The sequence below is a fragment of the Phalacrocorax aristotelis genome, chromosome 10, assembly GCF_949628215.1.
Source record: "Phalacrocorax aristotelis chromosome 10, bGulAri2.1, whole genome shotgun sequence".
NCBI classification, from domain to species: domain Eukaryota; kingdom Metazoa; phylum Chordata; class Aves; order Suliformes; family Phalacrocoracidae; genus Phalacrocorax; species Phalacrocorax aristotelis.
Genome location: NC_134285.1, coordinates 13,021,809 through 13,045,416, shown reverse-complemented (window position 1 = coordinate 13,045,416; position 23,608 = coordinate 13,021,809). Strand labels below are relative to the sequence as shown.

The 23,608-nt window shown below is 38.1% G+C and overlaps 1 protein-coding gene across 1 annotated transcript; it reads left to right on the top strand.

Annotated features, from left to right (window-relative positions):
• The first annotated feature begins 239 nt into the window (after positions 1 to 239).
• Positions 240 to 22,109, top strand: ATF7IP2 (activating transcription factor 7 interacting protein 2). The gene is made up of 11 exons (XM_075105311.1): positions 240 to 413; positions 6,870 to 7,003; positions 9,502 to 9,636; positions 9,896 to 9,979; positions 11,162 to 11,322; positions 12,002 to 12,190; positions 14,515 to 14,576; positions 15,546 to 15,598; positions 16,867 to 16,933; positions 20,481 to 20,581; positions 22,023 to 22,109. Exons 2-10 carry the CDS (start codon positions 6,971 to 6,973, stop codon positions 20,543 to 20,545), a joined length of 849 nt encoding a protein of 282 aa, XP_074961412.1. The 5' UTR covers positions 240 to 413; positions 6,870 to 6,970; the 3' UTR covers positions 20,546 to 20,581; positions 22,023 to 22,109.
• The last annotated feature ends 1,499 nt before the right edge of the window (positions 22,110 to 23,608 follow it).

Sequence of the window (23,608 nt, the reverse complement as noted above, 5' to 3'; positions counted from 1 at the left end):
AAACCGGCGGAGTCGCGACACGGGGGCGCCGGTGGCGGTGAGCCGCGGCGCGCGGCGCGGCTGGCGGCTGTGGCGGGAAGCGCAAGGCACAGCGGCCCTCGCCGGAGGACGGCGACCGCGCCGCGAGCGCGGCTCCTGGGGCCGCCGGCGCCCCTCACGCTGTAACGGTCGCCCGGGGCCGCGCCGGCACCTCCCCGCCTGAGGCGGGACCCGGCGGGGAAGTCCCGGGCGGACCCCTCTGGCTGGCGGGGGGCGTCCCTCGCCGCTTTTCCCCTCCTGCCGCCCCGCGGGAGGCGCCCGTGAGTGCGACGGGTGGGACCGGCCGCCCGGCAGCCCCGGTTCTCCCCACCGGCGGCTGCCGGTGCGGCGCGGGGCTGAGGGAGCAGCTCGGGACAGGTCCGCTTCTCCCGCCGGTGAGTGGTCGGGCGGCCCGGCCCCAGCGGGCTTCCTCGGGCGGTCAGGGGCGGGGAAGCGGTGCAGAGTGAGCCCCAGGTTTCCTGCCACCCCCTCCCTCCGGCGCCGTCTCCAGCGCCGCGGCGCAGCGCTCGCAGCCGGCACCGGGCTCGGCCCTTCCGGTCCCACCCGCCGCTCCGCCGGGCTTCTGCCCAAGCCCTGCCTCCCGTTTGGCTCCTGGGCAGAGGGGAGAAGGAGAAGCATCTCCCGAGCTGGCCGCCTCGCCTCGGCCGAGAGGGATTTTTGGCAGCTGTGGGGTCCTGCCGGGACACAGGGGCAGGGGTCTCTGAGGGTAGTCAGCAGGAGCATCGTTTGCTGCTTTATGGTGAGCTATGACCCATGCTGTCAAAAAAGATTATGGTGTGAGATCTAATTTATACCAGTAAGCTCTTGTGAATACCCAGAAGTTTTGCTGTAACTGACTCGTAACAACCTCCCAAAGTGGATGTGGTCTCATTGACATGAGGAAGCATAGCTATTTCTGTATGGAAGGTGAATCATGTACTAGCATAGAATAATAGAATCATTAAGGTTGGAAAAAATACTAGGATCATCAAGTCCAACCACCAAACCAACACTACCATGTCTCCTAAACCATGACCTGAAGTGTCACGTCTATACGTCTTTTGAACACCTCCAGGGATGGTGACTCCACCACCTCTCTGGGCAGCCTGTTCCAATGCCTGACCACTCTTGCAGTCAAGAAATTTTTCCTAATATCCAATCTAAACCTACCCTGACGCAGCTCAAGGCTGTTTCCTCTCATCCTATCGCTAGTAACTTGGGGGAAGAGACCAACACTCACCTCGCTACAACCTCCTTTCAGGTAGTTGTAGAGAGCAGTAAGGTCTCCCCTCAGCCTCCTCTTCTCCAGGCTAAACAACCTGTGTGATTTTCATAAAAATAAAACACTGGTAACTGAAACGGGTACATTTAAATGTGAACTTCAGACACAGGTTGAAATGACAAAAACTGGTGAACTGGTGAAATGGTGACAGCAGGGTGAGGGAAAAGTTGTGAGGGAAAAATTGTCAAGGGAAAATCATGCAATCCACTTACTTTGCTTTTGTCAGAAGCTATGGTGTTTGCATCAGAGACAGAACGAGCACTGTTTAGATAATTTCAGTAAAATCTTGCTGGCTGCACAGCAGAAAGGAAAGGAAGGATGAGAGGAAATGGCCTCAGGTTGTGCCAGGGGAGGGTTACTTTGGATATTAGGAAAAATTTCTTCACCGAAAGGGTTATCAAGCACTGGAACAGGCTGCCCAGAGAAACTGTGGAGTCACCATCCCTGGAGGTACTTAAAAGGTGCTTAGGGAGGTGGATTAGTGGTGGACTTGGCAGTGCTAGGTTAACAGTTGGACTCGATGATCTTAAAGGTCTTTTCCAACCTAAATAATTCTATGATCCTGTGAATGAAGGAGTACAGGCAGAGTAAGGCTAGGGAGGGTGATCAGCTGAGATGTTGTGATGTTAGTTACAGTTGTAGAAGTGTGATTGCATGATCAGTTTGGCTTGTCTTTCTTCACTCCCATTCCCAAACCCTGCTCTACTTTCACATTGTTCATACTGAACACATAATGGTTTCTTCAGAGGCCTGGTCTAAACAGTATGGATGTAGACTGCATAGACTAGGATTTATGCATATAGGATAGAATCAGAATAATTCAGGTTGGAATGGCCTCAGGAGGTCACACACTCACACACATCATCTTCCTCATAACACCTCAGCATAGGACATGCAAGCCTTCTGACAGATTGACTCCACCTTGCCATTTCTGTAAGGCCATAAATGGACTGATCTTCCCCAAAAACTCACTGCGTGGGGTCCAGAAAATAGCTCAATCAATTTGTTTTGCGGTGTAGGTGTGGTCGGGTTCAGAATCTGCTAGCTCTGATACCAAAAGCTAATCCATTTCAGTTGTCTGAGGAGGCTGGGATCTCTCCTTTTGTGCAATTTGCAAAAACACTGTGGGTATAGCATGTGATGGAAAATGTGAAAACTGTGGAAGCAATAGAGGAAATTCTTCAATTTTTTTCACTGTTGCTAAGATGTTACCTCACAGTGTGTTCACTGCATTTCAAGAGGATGCACTGGAAGTGGCACACATCCAGAAGAGAAAAATGGGGCTATTTAGAATTCTCCAGAAAACATGATCTCCAAGAAAATACTGAATACATTGGAAAATGGAAGACCGGATGAAACATTAATCTTCTATTATATAGGGGGACTTCAGTGCAGATGAAGCGACTGACTTAATGGTCTTGGAGGATAGGACGAGAAGTAACAGGCTTAAATTGCCAGTTACTTGTGAAGTGTAAACTTGTGGGGGCTGAACTGTGTGTTGAGGTGCTTGTGGAATTTCAGCTGATATTGGAAGTTTTGACAAATGCTTGCCAGGGATAATATGGGTATCATTTTTCATACCATGGGCTGGGAAATGAGCAAGTGACCTAGTAAACACTAAGCAGCTCTGAATGCTTATCTTTGTCTTCCCAACTTCTCAGTCATTTTGTGTTGAATCATGTGGGAAATAGAATTTCATCCAGCTAGACTGCAGAGATAGGGGCTTTAGAAGATGAGAGATAGGTGCCTGTTTACCTTTAAAAATGAGATGATAGATAAACCCTCTTAAGAGTATTTTTAACTAGCAGAAGTTAAATGGAAGCAATGGAATCAATACAGCTGTAAGTTTCTATCAAGCACATATTTATCTTTACTATGAACAAAGGTTCTCCAGCACAACTAGTCAGTGTTCTGTGCTGACCTGAATATGACTGAGAAGCCTGAAAAAACAGCATTGGGCACTGTTAGTGCTAGCTCTTTGCATTCTGTTTAGTGTTCTGTCCACCGTCATTTCTAAATCTAATGTGCAGAACACACTTACTTTGTTAGGGATGCCAGCTTGATGATGGTGTTTTCCTGCTCTGAAACAATGAGAGATGTTTAAAATAGGATTTAGTAAACTGCCATAATAAGTGTTTTATAAAATATTGTGCATTTGCAAAACCATGAAAAGTAAAGACTTTAGATAAGAGTTACTCCATGTATTTGGTTTTAAAATCTAGTTCTTTGTTGTAGGGCACGAAAGATGGAGTATTCACGTAAATGTTTGAGAGCAAAAAAGTCCATGGCTCTAAGTACTCGAAAGCAAGTAGAAAACCTGAATAAAATAAAGAATACTTCAACAGAGGAGGAGATTTTCTATGGCTTGCAAACTAAAGATCATTCTCTTCAGCCGAGTACCTTAGATATAACCTGCAAAAGTAAGGATTATGTCAAAAGAAAAGTGTTCTCTGAATCAAATGTGCCATCAGTGCTAACTGAAAAATACCACTGGTGTTCTGACCAAGACTCAGAACAGTGGCTAACACAGAATATTCTTTTGGTGTGAATATTGATCAAAATATTACTCAAAAAGAGTGTCAAAATCCTGTGCCTGAGATAATTTGCAACAGAAATTCAGATGCGAACGAACTTTTAAATACTGGATGTTTAAAATATATACTTCATAAAAGGTGTTAAAATGTAAACATACCACCATCAGCACCAGCTGAAGTGTGTTTTTGCTCAAGTCTGAGGTGGCTGCCCATTGATCATACGAGAGAGAGTGCTTCTGTGGAGGCTGCGATTGACAGTGATAGTAAGGATAAGAAAACTAACTATGCCATTACTGTCCCACAAAAGGTGAGCATAAAACACGGAACAAAATCTGGAATGAAAAATTCATTCCAGTGTTAAAAAAATACATGAAATAGATGCCTCAAAAAAGGAAAAAGAAGATTTTGCTTGCTTAGTTGCTCCCAAAGAGACTACAAGAGAGAGAAAAACTGCTGGGGAGGTAAACTGTCGGGTAGAAATGACAATTCAAATATTTTGGAAAATGGTGAAATTATGCTGCTGGATAAATTGTGTGAGTCTAAGAATAAGTCAAGAAAAATACAGTTATAAACTAATTCCAGAACAATTATTTTTCACATTTTTTTCGCTAGAGAAGTATGAGATTAGAAAGTCCACTCTTCCAGAAATATGCCCTTTAAGTGAACACTTTCTCTGCTGAACAAATTATTGTGGTTTATTATCTGAAATTCTCTGCCCTTTAACCAACTTATGCTATGGGAACACTTCTGGCATTTTCTTAATAATCATTTTACCTGACCATGAAATATCTTGACCTATTCTGAACGCATAGGTCAGGCTAAATTGTGTTCAAGCATCGGCAACTAACTTACCAAGTCAGGTTTAGAGTTTCCTAGGCAGAAGGAATTGTTGAATTTGGGACTTCCAGTTATAAGAACGGTATTGAATTGGTACCTTTAGTCATGTCTGTGATAGAACATTAACCCTTACAGGGTTTAACAGGTATTTCACATCTTCAGTTGTTAACAACTTTGCATAAAATATATCAAAGCAAATCTGAAACAATAGAGGAGTGAATAAAATTGTTACAGATTAGTTTGGAGGTTTGAGGCAAAGCCAAAGCAGTTTTCTCAACTTTACTTTTATTTTGTATTGCAACTGGCTGTGAGCTTTGTTTCTAATTTATGTTTCAGTAATACTATGCTTATACATAAGGGAATAGATCTAAGCAAGACACCTCTTTTCAAAGATGCCAGTGATGACTTTGGTCTCTTTCAAAAAGCTTAATAGTTGACTTTTTAAAAGCTTTAATAGTAACTTTAAATTTGGAATGATTACGAGTTCCTTATTTTTGTTTACATACAAAGTCTTGATTCTTCTTAAGAGCCCTGAAAACATTGTTGTGAACCATCGTATTAAAATGCATATTGTTAGGAAATTATCAGTGGAGAGTTTTTTCATTTATCATTAGGATAAAAACTGAATATTGGGAAGGTGCAGTGGGAGAGGGGGAGGAAGAAAGGTGGGGGATGAAGGACAAAACACCTAAATACTCCTCCATTCATAGCTTTAAAAGTGCAGTACAGCTTCCAGTAAGAACTGCAATAAGCATGTTTCCTGCAAACCCACATGGATTTCGAGCTGAAATAAATAAATGCTATTTTGTCATACATTTTAGTCACTGTTTTATAAATTCAGGATATTTTTTTTTCTCTTGAATCTTTGAAATGCTTATGAAGTACTTTTGGAGTGCTTTATACTGTGTTGAGCAGTTCATATTTCATGGATACAAAAAACTGCGTGCTTGCTTTAAGGGGAAATTCGCTAGGGTGGAATAGTCACTGAATTTCATAGTTATCCTGTTGTATTGCTGAGTGCTTTGAAAGTTATTGTTTAAAGAAAATTAAAGTATAGGTAGCTAATTCTGTTTTCTTAATCATCTGAGAGGTACTTGTTGTGTGCAGTCCTAATTACCTTGTTTTGATTGTGTTTGCTTAATAGTACTCTGTGTCTTAATATTCTTTTTAGAAAAAGTTAAGTTTTTCAGCTTTCACATTGTAATGGTAGCTCAGTTACATTTCTAAATGGGTAGAAATTCAAACTTTCTTGGAGGTCAATGTCCTTACTAGCCTGTTCATATTCAGCTAATTGGCTTTTACATTGTTCGGGGTGTGGAGTTAGTTACAGCCCTATCGGTTATTTCAGTAACTGCATCTACTGCTTGTGCTACTGCTTGAGTGATCAGTGGAGTGAAACAGAAATACCCTGTTTTGCTTGGTTGTGGTGCAAAACACCTCTTATACAGTCATAAAATACTTGTTAAATTTATATAGCAGCATGGTCAAGCAAAAGAGTCAGGAATACTGTTCTTTTTGGCAAGATAAATACAATCTTTAAGTTGAAGGTGCAAGATTCTTCCTTGACTACAAAGTATTACCTCATTAAAACCCCTAGGGAATAATTTCCTCTATGTCATTTTTCATTTTAATAAAAAGAGGGGTAGGAGGACAGACATTTAATTTTCTGGTAGTAAGAAAGAGCTTTTCTAAATGATCATGGTCCTGATATGACTCCGAGGCTGGCTTCTCAGCTGATAAAGCTTAAAGAATCCATAATCCTGGGAAGGGCTTTTCTATGATATGTCAAAAAACTCTTCGGGAAAAGAGAGATGAGAGGCACTGATCCAGAACAGGGTAGGAAAAGCCTTCAGTCATATCTCAGTGTTATTTCAGCAGAAAAAGTATTATCTTCTTTTATTTTCTTGTCTGAAGGTAGAGAGTGTGGTGTTGTCACTGGAGGAAAAAAGGAAGAGGGTAAAATATCTAATGAAGTTTAGTACTCTGTTGCCTGAGTTTTTGGTTTGTTCCTTTTTGCACAAGATACTATGTCCCAACTTTAGTTCAAGATGAAACTGCTGCAGCATATTTAAGGCAGAGGAGCAGTGATTTGAATGATATAACTCCTCCCTCCACTGCCCTCAGCTATAATTATTTATATTGTAATGTAGAAAGAAGTTTGAAAGGTTGATGGTGGCTTTTTTTTTCCCCCCTCTCAGGGAGCGATCAAAGGAAGAGGGTAAGCTCAGTAAGCAAAGAAAGTCCCCAGTGTAAGTGTACTGAGATTTCTGATGAAATCAAGAAAAAGAGTATTTGTACAATGTCAAAAAAGGAAGACATTCTTTTGGGAAAGGTAATGTGCAGTGATTTGCATGTTTGAATTGTTGTTTTATATGTGTTTTAAAACAGATAGGATCACCCTGTTTGTAACTTCAGCTATATTTGTGGGGAGGACTGATGATTTAGATTATCAATGTTGGTAACTGTTTTTACATAGAGAATACAAATAGGTGTCTGGAGTGGAGAAAATACTGCAGCTATTTTGAATGTATTCTCTGCTTACCCAAAATTTAAAATATTTTGATGGCTATATGACACAAAAATCGCATATGAATGCATCCAATTCTTGCATGTTTTAGGTGAAATAACATTTGCTTTGTGAGTGGATCTGACTTTAACTTTTTGAAAGTGTGTCAGACTGCAAGTTTGCTCCTGCATTTGATAACTTGTTTTAAACAATAGGGACTTATGCTCCTTCCAGAAGATAGAAACAGGAAGAATTACTCAGAGGGATAATGACTTCCTTTTCCTATTGTTGGAAAATATCTGAAAATTCTCATTGAGTTCCTTTCCACTTTAAGAGAATATTTTTTTATAAGCTACTACTGTATGAGACCTAGTATAAGGAGTGCAGTGTCTAAGATGGACTGGAAAATTCTGAACCCTTTATGCAGCTTAAGGGAAAAACTGCAATTTATATTCAGTTGGTCCTGAACAAATTTCTAAGAACTGACTGACCAGCTGGCTTGAAATTGCTGTGATACTCCCACTGTGTTCAGTGGGAAGCATGATTTTATTAATCTGTGGGGATTTTCATTATATGTATTGTCACATGGAAAGAAAATATAACATGTGACTTGAACTCCAAGAGGTCAACTATGTTATACTGCTCAGAGCATTGTTATGACTACTGTATGTCACTGAAGCATTTGAATTCCAGCCCTTTTTTCCATCAAAATGAAATTGAACTTTCAGTCTGGGGATTCCCAAAGTGTGTTACCCCTGTGATTCCAGTAGTCAGTCCCTGATGACACAGAGGTACTTCCGGGTAGAAAGGTGGGAGGAAAGTGCTGAGGGGCTGTGGACACAGAACTCGGGTAATGTTTGGTGCTAGTAGAAAGGGATGAGGAGCCAGGCTTGGCTGAGAAATTAGAAGTTCTGGCAATCAGCAGGATTAGAAAGAAATATTTGTACACACTCATACACACACACGAGAATGCAGGTGCTACTGAATTAATTGATTAGATGCCAGTAGTCCTTGGGAGAAGGGCACTTTAAGGCATACTTAGTCCTTCATTTGACAGCAGTTTCTACTAGTATAAAGCTTCCTCCTGTCTGCATTGGAACTGGAGTGGAAAGTCTGGCAAATGTAGGAAGATATTTGAAGGAGGGGAAAGAGGGAGAAAGAACACCTGTATAGGAAAACTATAGTTAGATCTCAACTTATGGCTGCAGTGAATGACCACCAAGAGTGAAAAATCTGGTCCTATGAGTGTCATCAGCACAAGTATCTTTCATATTTAGCAGTATTGTAGCACGTCAGTATCTATTGTTGATCAATATCTGTCTTGGAGCCAGATTTCTCTTTCAAACTGAGACCCAAGACAATACTTTGTTCAAGGCATTAAAATTGAGAGTATTTTAAAAGCCTCAACATTTTGGCAGTTATCAGGTATAATAGGAAATAAATATATTAAGAGAATTAAAGAAGCTAAACACTTTGTTTGCTCTTTCGCTTTTTGTAAAGAAGAAGAAACTATTGTGTTGTTGAAAGAAAGAAGCAATTCAGTAAAATCCTTGAATGAAAGGAATGAGTTTGGAAATTGCTTTTTATCACAGAGGCAGAAAACAAGTACTACGTGTAGAGAATAATTATCAGAAATTTATATGTATTTTTAATGGAAACTTTTTTTCCCTAGGAAATCCATTACTTGATTATAAAACCTTTATTTTCTTGACATTAAGATACACTCTCAGTCCTACTTATATAGACATTTCTCCATGTAGTTGGTATCAAGGAGACCTGTCCTGATGTGTAGAATCAACAAATAATTTTGATAGGAATAATGAAAATTAATTTTAAATATTTTAATTATTCATGTTTTTATAGTCATTAAGAATAGTTTTATTTCTCAGGATAACAAGCTTCACTTGCTTGTGAGTACTCTCTGCTTGAAGGCAGAGATCTTGCCTCTCAGCAATTTTTGATCATCAGTCCTGTAGAAAGCAAAATCCTAAATTTTGTATGTAGAAAAACATTTAAAAAATGATAAAGCTATACTAGTACACTGGTAGTGATTAATGTAAGCATACTAATTTTACCTCATTAAATTTTAGAAGGTAGGTATGTTTTGACACCTCCTGCATGCAAAATAAGTTAAGTCTGATGGACAGTGCCAAGGTACAAAATTCTATGTTTTGTACCTGCCAGAAATGCCATATACACAATAAAAAGATAATTACCTTACTCTCCTGAAACTTCACTGAATTTTAAATTTAGCACTGTGTTTGTATAGTCATTTCAATGGTTTTAGATTTTTAGATTTGAAACACAGCTTTTCTTTATTCTAGATCAAACTTATGATTGTTGAGCGGATGGATATTTTAAATAATGGCTTCTTCAATCAAAAACTAGAAAGTCTAAATAGAAGAATTGAAAAAGTACAATGCAAAAAAACCCACGAGGAAATAACTAAAACATTCCTAGTAAGTTTCTTTGCATAACTGTGTGAGTATTTTGCATGTGTATCATGTATGACTATTATACTACCTTAGATAAAGACTCCAAAAGTATGCAATCTTTTCATCTTATGTGACACTAAGATAAGTTAATAATAGTTCTATTTTTAGCCTTTGTTCATTGCAATTGTTTCACTGTCTGCTCTTCATATGATAATATATATAATCTCCTTATTTCAGGCGAACTCTGTTTCTTAACCTGTGCTGTGTTTCTTTTCTGTTGCAGAAGAAAATATCAAAACTTGAGAGATGTATTAATGCTGCGATAGCATTTCAGGAGGAAGCGTTCTCAAAAACTGCAGTTCGTCAGGTGTGATGCAGATGCATATGCTAATATAGGCATTAATGCCTAGTTGTAAACTAACAGATGACTGTGGATATTTACAGTGAAACCTGGTGACTTTGATGGCTACGTTGCTGTTGCTTGCATTAAGAGTGGAAAAAAATCTATGTAGAGCTCTTAAATTGGTTGATCTTTTGAGAATTTGTTTGTTTTCAGTTTTAGACTACAACACACTTTTCAGTCATTGTGATTAAACAAACTCAGAACAGGGCATAGACACTGCATGTGTTGTCAACTTTTGCTTTGATGCTGTCCTATTGGAGAGCCATTGCAATTTTTCTAGTGGAGGGTCAGACCACTTTATTGCAAAGTTCAAGCTTCTTACAGCATACTTGCCTCTTTGAGTTACCTGTCATCAGCCATTTAGCTATAGTCCACCAGTTGCACAGGGGCCATGAACTGCAAGTTGAAAACCACTTCCTTAGGCAATAAAATTGAAAATACAATGGAGTAACTTAAAATGTTGGTAACAAAGCTATTAATGCATAAGCATTTTTCATGGGAGGTATTGATACATTTGTATGAAAATGATACGATTACAAAAACTCTTTTTTATGGGGACATTTGATTCTTACGAAAACCAGGAATTTCTCATGTCCTTAGCATGATCATATTTTGATGTGCTGAAATTCTTTTAGCTAATCTTACAGGAGAAGGAGTTCCGTGAACTGTCAGCATCGTGTTTCATGCTGACTGTATATTTCATGAAAAAATCTCACTATTACAGAAATATGCTGTGTAAAAGAAGTCTTTGGAGTCTAAGTCTTTTTGTTCTTTCACATCTAAACGTATAAAAGAATTGCACGTGACAAATATACAATCTTGTCTTTTTGTTAAAGGCTTTCACATGTTTTACAAAATTAGTTTCATATCTTCTCTTCCCAAAAACTTTAAACAAAGCATAAAACAGGATAAGGTCAAATAAGATGCTTACAAGCCTCACAATTTAAATAAGTGTTCGGGGTTTTTAAAAACAAGTTAAGCTTTGAGGGGAAAAGAAAAAGGTGCTTTGGTATTACTGTGGATTTAATGGGATTTTCTTTTGTTGTGTTTAAGTACACCTTGATTGCTTTAGCACTTTTTGCAAATATGATTAGGTTTGTACTACAGGTTTTATGACAATGCAGTATTTGTTTCCTCCTTTGTCAGATAATGCTTCCACATGCAGATTATCAAAATACAGTACTAAGCCAGCTTAGACCCTCTGCTTTCTCTCCTGGTATCATAAATATACCAGCAAGTTCCTCAAATACACTTTTACTATCACCTTTCACTGGTTTCACTGCAGCACATGTTTCCGAATATATAAGGTATGTATCTAGAGTTGAATAGTAAAATGTAGGTAATGTCCTTATATTGCTTTAAAGCGTGTGTGAGAAAATTTACTCTTTCTCTCAGCTTTTTTATTGGCAGATAAATTCTAATAGTTGAATTTAAAGTCACTAGTCATTAGGTGTCCTGCGCCGTTGCTGATATCTCCAGCTGATCACTTGCAGCTGAAGCTAGGTGATCAGTTCTAAAAGTGCGTCAAGGTCTGTGAGAGTGCTGATTTCTTACTAAATGACAGGAGAAAAAAATCTCTGTAAAGGTATTTTAGTGGCTGTGGAAGGAACAATCTTCCAGGTAACTTCTTAATAGAAAATGTAAAAAATTGAACATCACAATTCCCATTGCCATTACTAGGACACTTGTAGAATTCCAGATTTCAGAGAAATAATTTTTTTTATTATGAAATTTTAGGTCAGTGTATATTAAATAACATTAAATGGAATTCTAACCAGCATTTTATAAGTAATTCTCTAAAGTAATTTACTTTGATGTTCATGTCAGCATTCTTACAACACTTTTTACATGCGTATATGTTTTGTGCAACCTGCAAAAGCTCAACCCAAGTCCTCAGTTTGAAGCCGTGAACATGTGCAGGGGAAGAAAGAAGAAATCTTCAGAAGCTCCCTCACAGACCTAACAAAGAGTTTGGGTTTATTTCAGTCTTGAGGCTAAGGTCTGCATGCATCCTCTGGCACTTCTGGCATACTTAAGTGTCACTTCTGGAGCAATACTCGTCACCACTTGCAGGGTCTTCCTCCTGTGTTATATCCAGCTCCCTGCAGTTGGAGACCAGATGTCACCTTTTGTTTTACTTCTGTGTTGTCCAATGGGATTTTTCTGCACCAGCTGGTAAGAAAATAGTAACTTACTTTGGGGTCTATATAGACAAAACCAAAATAATTGGTTTTTAAACAAAAGAGTTAAAAAAGTCCTCTCGTGTGCATAGACTCATGTTTATTTCCTTAAAAAGACATTTTATATACTGCCTTCTTTTCCTTATGTTTTCTACTTATTCTGTAGTAACGAGAGAGATTTGATCAGACCTTTAGTTACTTTGGTTGCGATCCTATAAGTAGCTGCAAGATGATCTAAAAAAAAGACATTACTAATACTGTAAAAAACGAGAGACAGGTTATCACAGAATTTCTTTCCTGAGGAAATTTTATAAGCAAACAGAAATCAGTTCTACCTGGATTTTTCTGTGTCTGGATTTTACTATCATTTATCAAATATTTTTTGTTCCAAATCAGAAATGTAACAAAATTTTTTGAAGGGCACTGGCAAGGTGGTACTGAAAAAAATACTGTGCAAGTTGCAGGATCCTTGCTGTTTAGCTGGAATCTGGCTTTCAAGCTTGTGAAGAAGCCACTTATCTGCTACATTATGTTGTTTTGTTACTTTATTTAATCTGGCAATAAATCCATTGTATTCTGTGTAACTGGAATAGTATGGAATCTTATTTATTATTACAGTCCACCTGCAATTTTTAATTTAATGCTCCCTTCTCATCATAGTTTCAAGTTTTTCTGAGTGTTTGTAGTCGCTATGCCTTGTTCACAGGTCTCACTCACAGCGATGGATAGGCATGTAAGAGGTTTTGTAGGAATCATGAGTAAAAGGGATTCTTGTCATGATTTGACAATTATTTGACTGTTTGCAAAAAGCAATGATTTATGAACGTGCAGCTGAGTGCTATGGGATTGGGAAAATATGCCAGTGTGGTCTGTATGTCCAGGTGCTGGGTGAAATTCCTTTTAACACAGGACCACACATGGTTGACATCTGCATTACTGACAACAGGTTTATGTCTTCATCCTTTGGGTTTCATTGCAAAGTCAAATTTACATTGCTCAAAGCATGCACAAGATTTCTTAGCTTGCTCTGGAGGGTAGTAATCAGCATTATTTTTCAGTATGTTCACTTCAAGTTGGGTTTTAAAAAATTATTTTACAGAAAAATGTATTAATTTGTTTTTTACTTTCTGAATATCCAAATTAATCTTTGCTTATGGGAAAAATGAAACTAGGCAAAGAAAATTTTTTGGTTTGTAATTGATATGAATAAGATCCAAAACAGTAATTTGACACAGCTCGAGTAGTTTGGTTATAAGTTTCTTAATCGTAACCAGTAATCAACAACAGGGTATCCAGAGGAAAGGAGATACATAAAAGCAGGCTTGTGGCTATCACAAAATGTGGCTAGGATTCCGTTATCTCTTTTGGAGAAATCTTCTACAGTGAATCTACTGTGTTAAATTGCTGTTCTGTTGATCACAACAGATGCAGTAGATCTAATGGATCCTGGGTACTTAAAATTTCCTCTACTTACACAATATCCTGATGGCCTGCATCAGGAAAGCCTGGACAAGTGTACTACAATATGGGGGGTGCAAACGTCAAACAAATGTCCCCTTCGTTGATGTTATCTTTTTCTCCAAGCACAGTTACGCTTCATATATTTCTAGTCCCTCTAATCTTAGACAGATGGTTTACACCTCAGATCAACTGGATTAGCTCAGCCATTAATACGTATGTAAAGTCTGCAGGAATTAATTTACCATCCACACTATAAAATTGACCTACTAGTATGAGTAAGTGTCAGTATGCCTAATGGCATCTATTGATATTTTTGAGTATTAAGTGACCCTAGATCTGAGATAACAAAACTTACCACAGTAGATCTCAAAATGTACCTCAGTAGTGCCATTTGCTATGTAGTCTGAGATCATGACATTGCCACATTTTGGGTAATGTGAGCAATTGATGGTTACAGTTTAGTGAGCTGAGAGATGTCATACAATTAATGTGTACCCATTTTCATAAAGCAAACAGAATAACTTTGTTGTTTTACTATGATGGAAACAAGTAGGATTTATTTCTATAAAAGATGTCTAGAATATGAATGTTCCTGATGCATAGCATATTCCACCATTAAACAGTAAAATGTGACAATACACAAGGTAGTAAGTTGAATGGATTTTAAATTTTTTCTCAGTGTCATCAAAGTTTGCTTACTGTGCCATTATTTTGTTGTTTGAATTATGTCTTAATCAATGAGTTCAACTTTTAATAATTGATATATTTGTGTAGTTGTATTTAATGCTCTTTTTTTTTGAAAATAATTAATTACTGTATATCTCCAAATAAGTTTTATCTATTTTCTTGTTTTATCAGTTCTGATGAAGTCATACTGGTCTCTGTGGAAAACCAAAATTCAGCAACTGCAAATTTTTCAGGTACTGAAATTTAATGTTGAATCCATGCATGCTAGTGATTTACTACAGAATATACAAAGTACATCTAGAATATTGCCAGCTACTCATGTCTTTTCTTTTTTAAAATGTCATTAAAATCCAATTGTGATTCTGAAACGCTTACAGATGTTCCAGGTTTTTGTGTGGTTTTTTTCTAATTGATATCTTGACATGCCTTCGCTTTATCAAGATGTATATCCATAGGCTTGCATTATTTTAAAAATGTTTAAATTAAAACAATTAGAATTCTAGTATGAGGTGCACTAATGAAAACTTTTATACATCCAACCCGCTGTTTTATTATTACAACATTCTTTTCAGAGAATAGCATAGAAATTAATTTAAATTTTTAAAATCAAAATATTTTAACAATAGATATTTTAAAATGGTAGAAACACTACATTTTTTAATCAAGTTCGACTCTGTCATATAAATAATGTAGTGACAAAGTGAGCATTCTGAATAGCTGTTTCCTCATTCTGACAGTTGCTTCTTAGAGGAAATAAGTATCACCATTTCACCAAGAGTAATACACGGTAGGCTGTTTGTCCTCTCTACCCACGTATTTACTTTATTGCAGCTGGACTCATTTACTGGGGAAAAAACTTGAAACACTAGCCCACAAAATCTTGAATAGCATCTCAGAATGCACACTTTCTCACAGTGCTTCCTCACAGAGATGTCTTTGATATTTAAAACCCATCTAAGACAATTCTGGGCAGGTTGAGTTGACTTGCTAGATAGTTGCTTCTTAGAGAGAAGCAATACTGAGCATTCTTGGTGAGTCTGCCATTTCCATAAGATTATTATCCCATGTGTTTTGGGAGGGGCAACTGGTAATATTCTGCTGCTCTGACAATGATTAAAAAGTATTCTTGTCACAGTGTAAATTAAGACTTTTAGATAAAACACATTTATGTATTTTAAACTTCTGTGAAAATTCTGTTACAGCTATTAGAAATAATCAAATATCTACACAAGCAGAAATGTCATCAACAGTTCAGGTAAAAAATAAACTATTTTTATTTTATTATTTATTATTTTATTTTCAAATAAAACAAATTGTTGATGGTACATAGGTTGCCTCAATATCCTGGTTTTTGAGTTGCTATTATAGGATTTGGGGCAAATATATGAACATAGAATGTAGGTATGTGGACTGTCATGCCTCTTGCTTTCATTATTGTTCTATCACCTTCTTAAAGATGACCTTACGGGGAAAAGAATTATGTGAGAAGTGATGATGAAATGGCATGCTGCTTTTCCCCTTGGAAATGCAGACTTTGTCTCCTGGATGATTGTGTTGCACGGAAAGCTGCACAAACAATTAGATTGCAGGGCACAGAAAGCTGAGCAAATGAGAGGGGAAGAGATGTTGGTCAATCCTGAACTATGTTAGTTTTGTAAGCACTTATTCAGCTTTATGTATTCTTCATTTTGGGTAGAAGGTGAATATTTAAAGAAAAAAAATAGGTCTGTCTTTCCCAGCACTGACAGCTTAGTCAAGCTTGCTTTTTGATCCCTTAAACAAAACTAAGCTAATGGTTACCCATTTGAAAGGACATGTTTGCGTTAGTATGTGTTCAGAATGCTTTTTGAGTGGTTTTGATTCTGAGTAGTCCACGTCTGAACTTTTCTCATTGCTTGGGGAAAATAGTCATAGATAACTGCAAAAAGCCAAGTCCTGAGGAACATATTTTTACCATGGTATTCTATACATTCTCAAACAAATCTAGAGTTCATGATGGAACTGAAGTGTTTTTCATAACCTCTCTCTTCCCAGTGTATTAAGTCAGTGAAATTATATTGGTGACAACAGCTCAATCAATGGGAAAAAGTTAACTGTGGGATTTTTTTGGTGGGAGGGGGGAGTAGACAAAACTTTGTTGGTCTAAATTTGTGTAAAAACTGCTACAAAAACAAGGTTTGTAATGGTTTATTAAGTTGATCAACTATTTTTCCATAAGAATGTTAAAAAAAAATATTATCGATGTATCTGATACTAGGTCTGATTGTACTAGAAAGTGTCCTCAAGCAAATAGATGATGTTCTAAATAGTTTGTTGTGAAACATTAAGTACTGCTTTTTCTTGCTTGAATTTCTAGCTATAGACTACGCCTAGCTCTATAACTTTGAAATTTTACAATAATGTTTTGTTGTTGTAAGAAATCTAAGCTAACACACAGTGTTCCATTCCGCTAATTATTAAGTAGTTTTGGAGATACTTGATAAAAGAGACGCCTTGCAGTGAAATTCTGCATTGTTTTATCAGAGTGAAATGAAGGAAAGAAAACTCAAAGTGATCGATCTAACAGAAGAAAACCACAATTGTAGTGAAGGTAAAAGAGAAAAATATTTTAATTTACTTTTCAGCATCTCCCTAAACTTAATGCCTGAGGTGTAAAAATGTAACTTAATTTAGGTAACTTTAAGGAGAAGTTAATTCTGTGGAATCATAAAACTGTATCCATTGCTATATTGGGTTTACCTGTCAAGGTTTCGGTAGCGGGGGGGCTGCAGGGGTGGCTTCTGTGAGAAGAGACCAGGAGTTGGATCAGTTGGATTATGGTGGACAGAGCCATTTCTAGCCAGCTCCAAAATGGACCTTCCACTGGCCAAAGGTCAGCCAATCAGTAACACTGGTGGCACCTCTGTGACAAAATATTTAAGAAAGGGTAAAAAATGCTGTGCAGTAGCTGTGAGAGGGAGGAGTGGCAAAAATGTGAGAGAAACAACCCTGCAGAGACACTAAGGTCAGTGAAGAAGGAAGGGGAGGAGGTACTTCAGGTGTCAGAGCAGAGATTCCACTGTGGCCTGTGAAGAACCACCATGGTGCAGCAGGTTGTCCCCCTGCAGCCTATGGAGAACCACGCCAGAGCACATATCCACATTGCAGCCTGAGGAAGACCCACCTTGGAGTTGGTGGATATGCCCTGAAGGAAGCTGCGCCCTACGGAGAGCTGACACTTGGAGCAGGCTCCTGGCAGGAGCTGTGGCCCACGGAGAGGAGCCCATGCAGGAGCAGGTTTTCTGGCAGGACCTGTGGCCTGTGGGGGAGGCACACCAGAGCAGTCTGCTTCTCATGGACTGCATGTGAAGAGGACCTATGCTGGAGCAGTTTGTGAAAGAATGTATCCTGTGGGAGAGACCCCACACTGGAGCAAGGGGACCGCATGAGGAGGAAGGAGCAGCAGAGATGAAGTGTTGTGGACTGACCACAGCCCTGAATTGCCACCCCCCTGTGCCGCTCGGAGGGGGACAGGAGGTAGAAGAGTCACATGTGAAGTTGAGCCTGGGAAAAAGGGAGGGTAGGGGGAAGGTGGTTTTAGTTTTGTTTGTTTAGTTTTAGTTTCTCACTATCCTATTTATTTTGAATTGGCAATAAGTTAAATTAATCTTCCCCAAGTCAAGTATGTTTTGCCCGTGATGGCAATTGGTGAGCAATCTTGCTGTCCCTATCTTGACCCACAAGCCTTTTCGTCTTTTCTCCCACAGCCTTGCTGATGAGGGGGAGTGACAGCGCATCTTGGTAGGCACCTGAAAGCCAGCCAAGGTTAACCCACCACAATTTCTCAAAAGAAGAACACTCTTTTAATAGCAGCTGCCTATGCATATCTCCATGATAAAGGCAAATTGGTTTTGGTGATCAAACGTAGTATTTAAAGAATTTGTCTTCTCATAAGGAACATGTATTTGCTGACTAAAAACTGTCTATTGCTGTCACCACCCCTACTCTACAAGGAAAAGTTACCACCTTATACTTTATTACTAAAACAAGCTGTTCCACTGAACAGTCTTTTCAACTGCTTGCTAATAAAGCTAGTTACACTCTGTGTTGTAAAGGATAGTGCCGAATACAAACAAAAGGGACCCCTGTTCTTCATCCAGCAAAGTGGAGACTTGTTCTCAGGATCATAGGAACTGCCCAGATGTCTTACTTCTACTAAAAAGAAGCATTGCTTTCTTAGGTCCTCAGAGGTTCACACTGAGGTATGAGATGGGATTCTAGAGGTATGGGAGAATCAGATTATAGAACTTCGCAAAAGAAGTATTAAGACTGTATGAAGTATTAGAAGACTGACAGAGGAGTTATGGTACTTACAGTTAGAAGGCTGTAGAAGTACTAAGAGGTATGAAAGAAACGTGAATGGAAATTTGTGCATGCACAAGTACCAGAAGAAAGAGCAAGAGAAAGAAAGAAACAGAAAGGGTCAAAAGACAGCATGGGTTGTTAGCAGAGTTTAGCATTTCATGGACCACAACCTCTGTGTATGCATGTGTGTGTGCAGTTTCATTCAGTGACCCAACAGCAAGAAGACAAAGAACAAACTGAAGCCATAAGTTAAGATGACAGGAAGACAAAGAACCAGTAGAGTCATAGGAAACCTAGGAAAGGAGAAGGGGGGACAGCATCTGACTTGGCAGTTTTGTTGAAGACTCACAAAGAGTCAAATAAGATACAGAAGCAAACTATGACATTAACTTTCCATTTTCAAAAGAGTATAAAAGACCAGTTCACTGTTACCAGCAAAAGGAGCCCAGGAGATACACTGAGGACATGATCACTTGTGTTCCCTCACCCTCTCTTGTTGCACACGAATAATCCTGACTGGACTATTTGCATTCATACCTCAGTGGTTGTGTTTACATCAGAGTGAGTGGACAGAGTCGGCTGTTGTAGGAAGATAAATTAAATCCCACCTTTGTCTTCTGTGTGGTGTGGGACTGAGTTTTCTTACACTGATTGCTACAAAAGGATAAAGTCAAATTATACTCTATGAAAAAGAAGGTGCTGTTAAAATGTTACAAAAGCATATATTAGGTAGACCTTTTGGGAGTAATGTAAAACCACAGTCTTTGTCAGGTATGTTAAACAAGTTTGAAATTTGATTTTTGCTTAATAAGTTTCACATAAATATCACTGTGTCCCTATTTTGGTTTGCCTTTGTTTTTTTGATATATTTTTTTTTTTACCTTCAGATCGGGCATAATTTTGAAGTTTTGTGTATAAGCTTTCCTCCTGAACGATGATTATGCATTCTAACTCTTGTCAGGGGCAATTTAAAGAAACAGATTAGTAATGTTGAAATCAGATGATAATGATAAGAATTCCTTCGATATTTCATGTGTTCTTTACTGCATTTATAGGGTGGTTTTGCTGATCAAACTGAATTGGAAAACACTTGAAGGAAAAGTACAAACCGGGGTGGGGGGATCCTAAGCCATTTTGGGAATAGCGGATGTGTGAGTTGTGAGGTCTACACCCCTAATAATTACACAGATTAAGAATGGCTTTAGGAATAAGATTAAATACTTGCAATCTCTATAACTACCCTTCTTTGCAAGCATTTTTGAAGAACTTCCATTGTACACTAGTAGCCTGACATACAAAAATTGTTTAAATACTGCTTGGCTCCTGTAATCTAAATTGTACCTGAATGCAAGAGAAAGAGAAAATTTGGTATCTTCCTCTACACTGTTTGCAGGTACTTAGGTAGGTTCTCATTTTTGCAATGAAAATGTATCGAATAAGTACTTCCGGTGAAGCTAGGCCTATTTTTTGGTGGTTGCTATTTTTTGGAGGTGGGCTAGTATTCTTCTAGTGTCTATATGACTGAAAGATGAAAATCAGTGGTTACAAGGATTCAGGATGGACTCATTCTGTTCAAGTTTCACTTAATGATAATCTAGCTGGACTAAACTGAAGCAATCTTTGGAATGTTTTGTGAAGATAAGAGCCTTAGCCTGAAGTTAACACATTTCACAATAGAGAAAAACCCCACAGTTTTGTGAAGAAACATCATTCATATATGAAGGAAGGATTTTAACAAAGCCATCTTTTGATAGATAGAAAAATAATATTTAAAGCTTGCATCTTGTTTGCAGGCAGAACAGAAAAAATCAGAAATATTTCTCGAACAAACAGTTCAAAGCCAGTGTACCTCAATTAAGGGTTCCTAATGCTGAGAGGAGAAACATCAGATGAGGTACTCTTTTATTCAGCTTTGTATGATATCGGTTTTCGTGTTCTGGGTTTGCATATTGCAGGATGGTTTAGAAATTGATGGAAAGCTAGACTATTTGAATTCAAATGGAAAGGAACAATATTTAAACATTTGGGCTTTGAAGGAGGAGGCTTCTCTTTCGCCACAAGGAGGCTCTATTGTAACAGTATGGGAACAGTGAAACATTTTTCTGTAGAAGTAAGCAAATAAATATTTGCCAGGACAGCCAGAAGATACTGTCCTTAGAAATAAACACACAAAACCCCCTAACACCAAAACTTTTTCCAGTTGTCCTTCCCCCTTTATCTACTTTTTCCTCTCTTTGTCTTTTCTTCCTTTCCCTCCCTCCCTTTTCAAATTTGTCATGCCTAAAAACGTGTGAAAACATTATTTTCTAACAGGATTTAAACTTTTACCCTATAAGCTTTTACATTCCAAAACAGTTTTAATTCTTCAATACAGATACTTGAAGCATAAGTAAGGTTTTTCTGCTGAAAATATTTTACTAAAAAGCAAATAAAAAATATCTGAAGTAATAATAAAAAACCCCTCTCAAGAAAAAGAGATTATGGCTCTTTTTTACTTCTTGCTGATAATATATTAAGAAGGCTGAGTCTGTGAAGCAATGCATACATGTTAAATTCGTACCCTTTCCTTTGTAGCAATGTGTGTGTATTTGGTTTAAATGATGTTTTCTGAACTTTAGCATTTATGACAGCAACACAACTGCCTTTTTTTAGAAATGGTTTCACTTTCTTGGTTTTGTTGTTTTTTGTTTTTGTTTTTTAAGCGGAATAGAACATGAGCTTTCTTCTCCAAGAAGCAGCAGTAAAATAGACCAAAACATGCACCACGTGATATAGTTCAGATATCATCAGGACTGGTTCATATCTGTTGAAATGTATTATAGTAGTTGAATTTCATGAAGGCACCTGCAGTCTTACTCACCTGTGCAATGTACACCTGGTTTAAAACTAAGTGCATGCACAGGTTTGTGGCTTTTTGGCTAAATTGGGGGGGAGGGGGGGAGGGGGACCGCCCCACATCTAGAAATTCAGTTAGTGCAGTAATGATCCAAGGTAAACAAATATCCCTCTAGATGTGCTAATAACCTCTTCAGCACTCCTTTTGAAATGCACAAAAGTTGTCGTTCTAAGTTGTTATTATTGCTACTTATTACTACCGTGAAAAGAAAAGCTTACTGAACAGATAGAAACCAAACATCAGCAACATACTGAGTATTAATACACAAACATCAGGTAATCTGTGACACCTCCGTTAGTTTGGAAACTATACAGAGAGTAACAATTCAGAAGTTTATATATTTACATGAAGCTAAGTTAGTATGAATAAGAAGTAGTGTAACTGGCTTATCTGTTACTGTTGCTGTTTAAATAAGAACTGGTTTTGTCTTCCTGCCTAGACTTCCAAGCAATTTCCCCATCTTCCTCCACTGCCAAGGATCCCTCTTAGTCCAGAGCTTGCTGAAGAATTCAGAGACCCTCCTCAGAATCCTGAAACTAGACGTGGCTTATGTGCAAAATCCGAAGGGCACTGCACTATCATGGATGTGTGCTTCCCTGTCTTATCACTTCTATCTGTCCCATGAAAACCTTAGTAACAATTCTGCATCACATTGGAAGAAAATAGGCAAAATAAGGCCTTTGCCACTTCCAGTGGCTTGCTGTTTAGCACAGGTTATCATCCCACAGAAGTACTACTTTGTCATTCAATGAAAAGATATATGTGAATGCTACAGACCATTTTGTGATGTACAATCTGTAACGCCTTAAAAAACTCTTTAGAAGACCCAGACTACCTTAACAAGTGGTCTGCTATTATTCCACTATTAAGTACTCTATTTTTGCTTGCAGTGAATTCGAGTAAAAGCATTATCTCTGCTGCAGACAGTGTTAATTTCCTTGTTTCCTACTTGTTACAGTCTGTTATGAACTTTATTCTGTTAATTTTTTAAGGTTGTTTCTACAGCCTTGAAAATAAAGTCTTGTTTTTAAAACTAATTTACTTCCACATTTTCCTTTCTTTCGTTACTACTTCAGAGGGGATTATTGCACATATGAAAGAAATGAAAAATATAATAAAATTTCACCTTCATTACTATTTCAGTGGCATTGATGAACCATGATTTTAGGTATCTTAACTCTCTTTAGCATTTGGAAAGGTAGTGGCTGGTCTTACTCTTATTTTTAGAAACTAAAGGGAGGATTCTTTTGTTTTTCTGTTTAACTAAATGGCACAAGCTTCCACAACGCTCTAGATAAGAATGCTGCTGTAGCGCCTCCATTATTTTGAAGCCATTAAGAACATGTGAAATGAATTAGTGGTGTAGCTGGGGTAATAAAATAGTTAATGCCCAAGCAGCACAGTTTTTATAACCAACAATGCTTTTGGTTTTTTTTAAATATCTCATAGCTAAGTAGTGCAGAACTTCATTTTCTCTTGTCCTGGATGGAATACATCACAAAAATAAGTTGTTTTTTTTTTTAAAGTATATTGACTTAAATATTCTAGGTCTGTTTTCCAAGATTGTTTCTTGTACTTCCTTTCAGAAGCTTACTTGCCAGGTTAAAAAAAAAAAGTCAAGATAGATAGATTCATAGCTGCTAGTGAATATTTTAATAGTTCGGACTTTTCCCTATTGTTCACTATGATCAGAAGGCAGAACTTCTGTGGGGTTTGGCAGATTGTTTCTGAGGAGTTGAGGGTCGTTTTTGATCAATTGTGCAAACCCAGCTGTATTTTTATCATCTCAGTGCAAACCTGAAGCTTGGACCAGAGCAGATCTAGAAGTCACTGGCCTGTTTCTAACATTATTTTCTTACATGGTCAAGGCACTCAACCTAATCTCAAATACACAGATGTTTCTGCAGATGATGGGGAAAAATAAACCAAAACCAACCAACCAAACAAAAACCCCTTAGAAGTAAACTACTTATCAGACCACCTCTGGATCTTGCATTACTCCGTAGCTATTCTTTTGGCACTGTA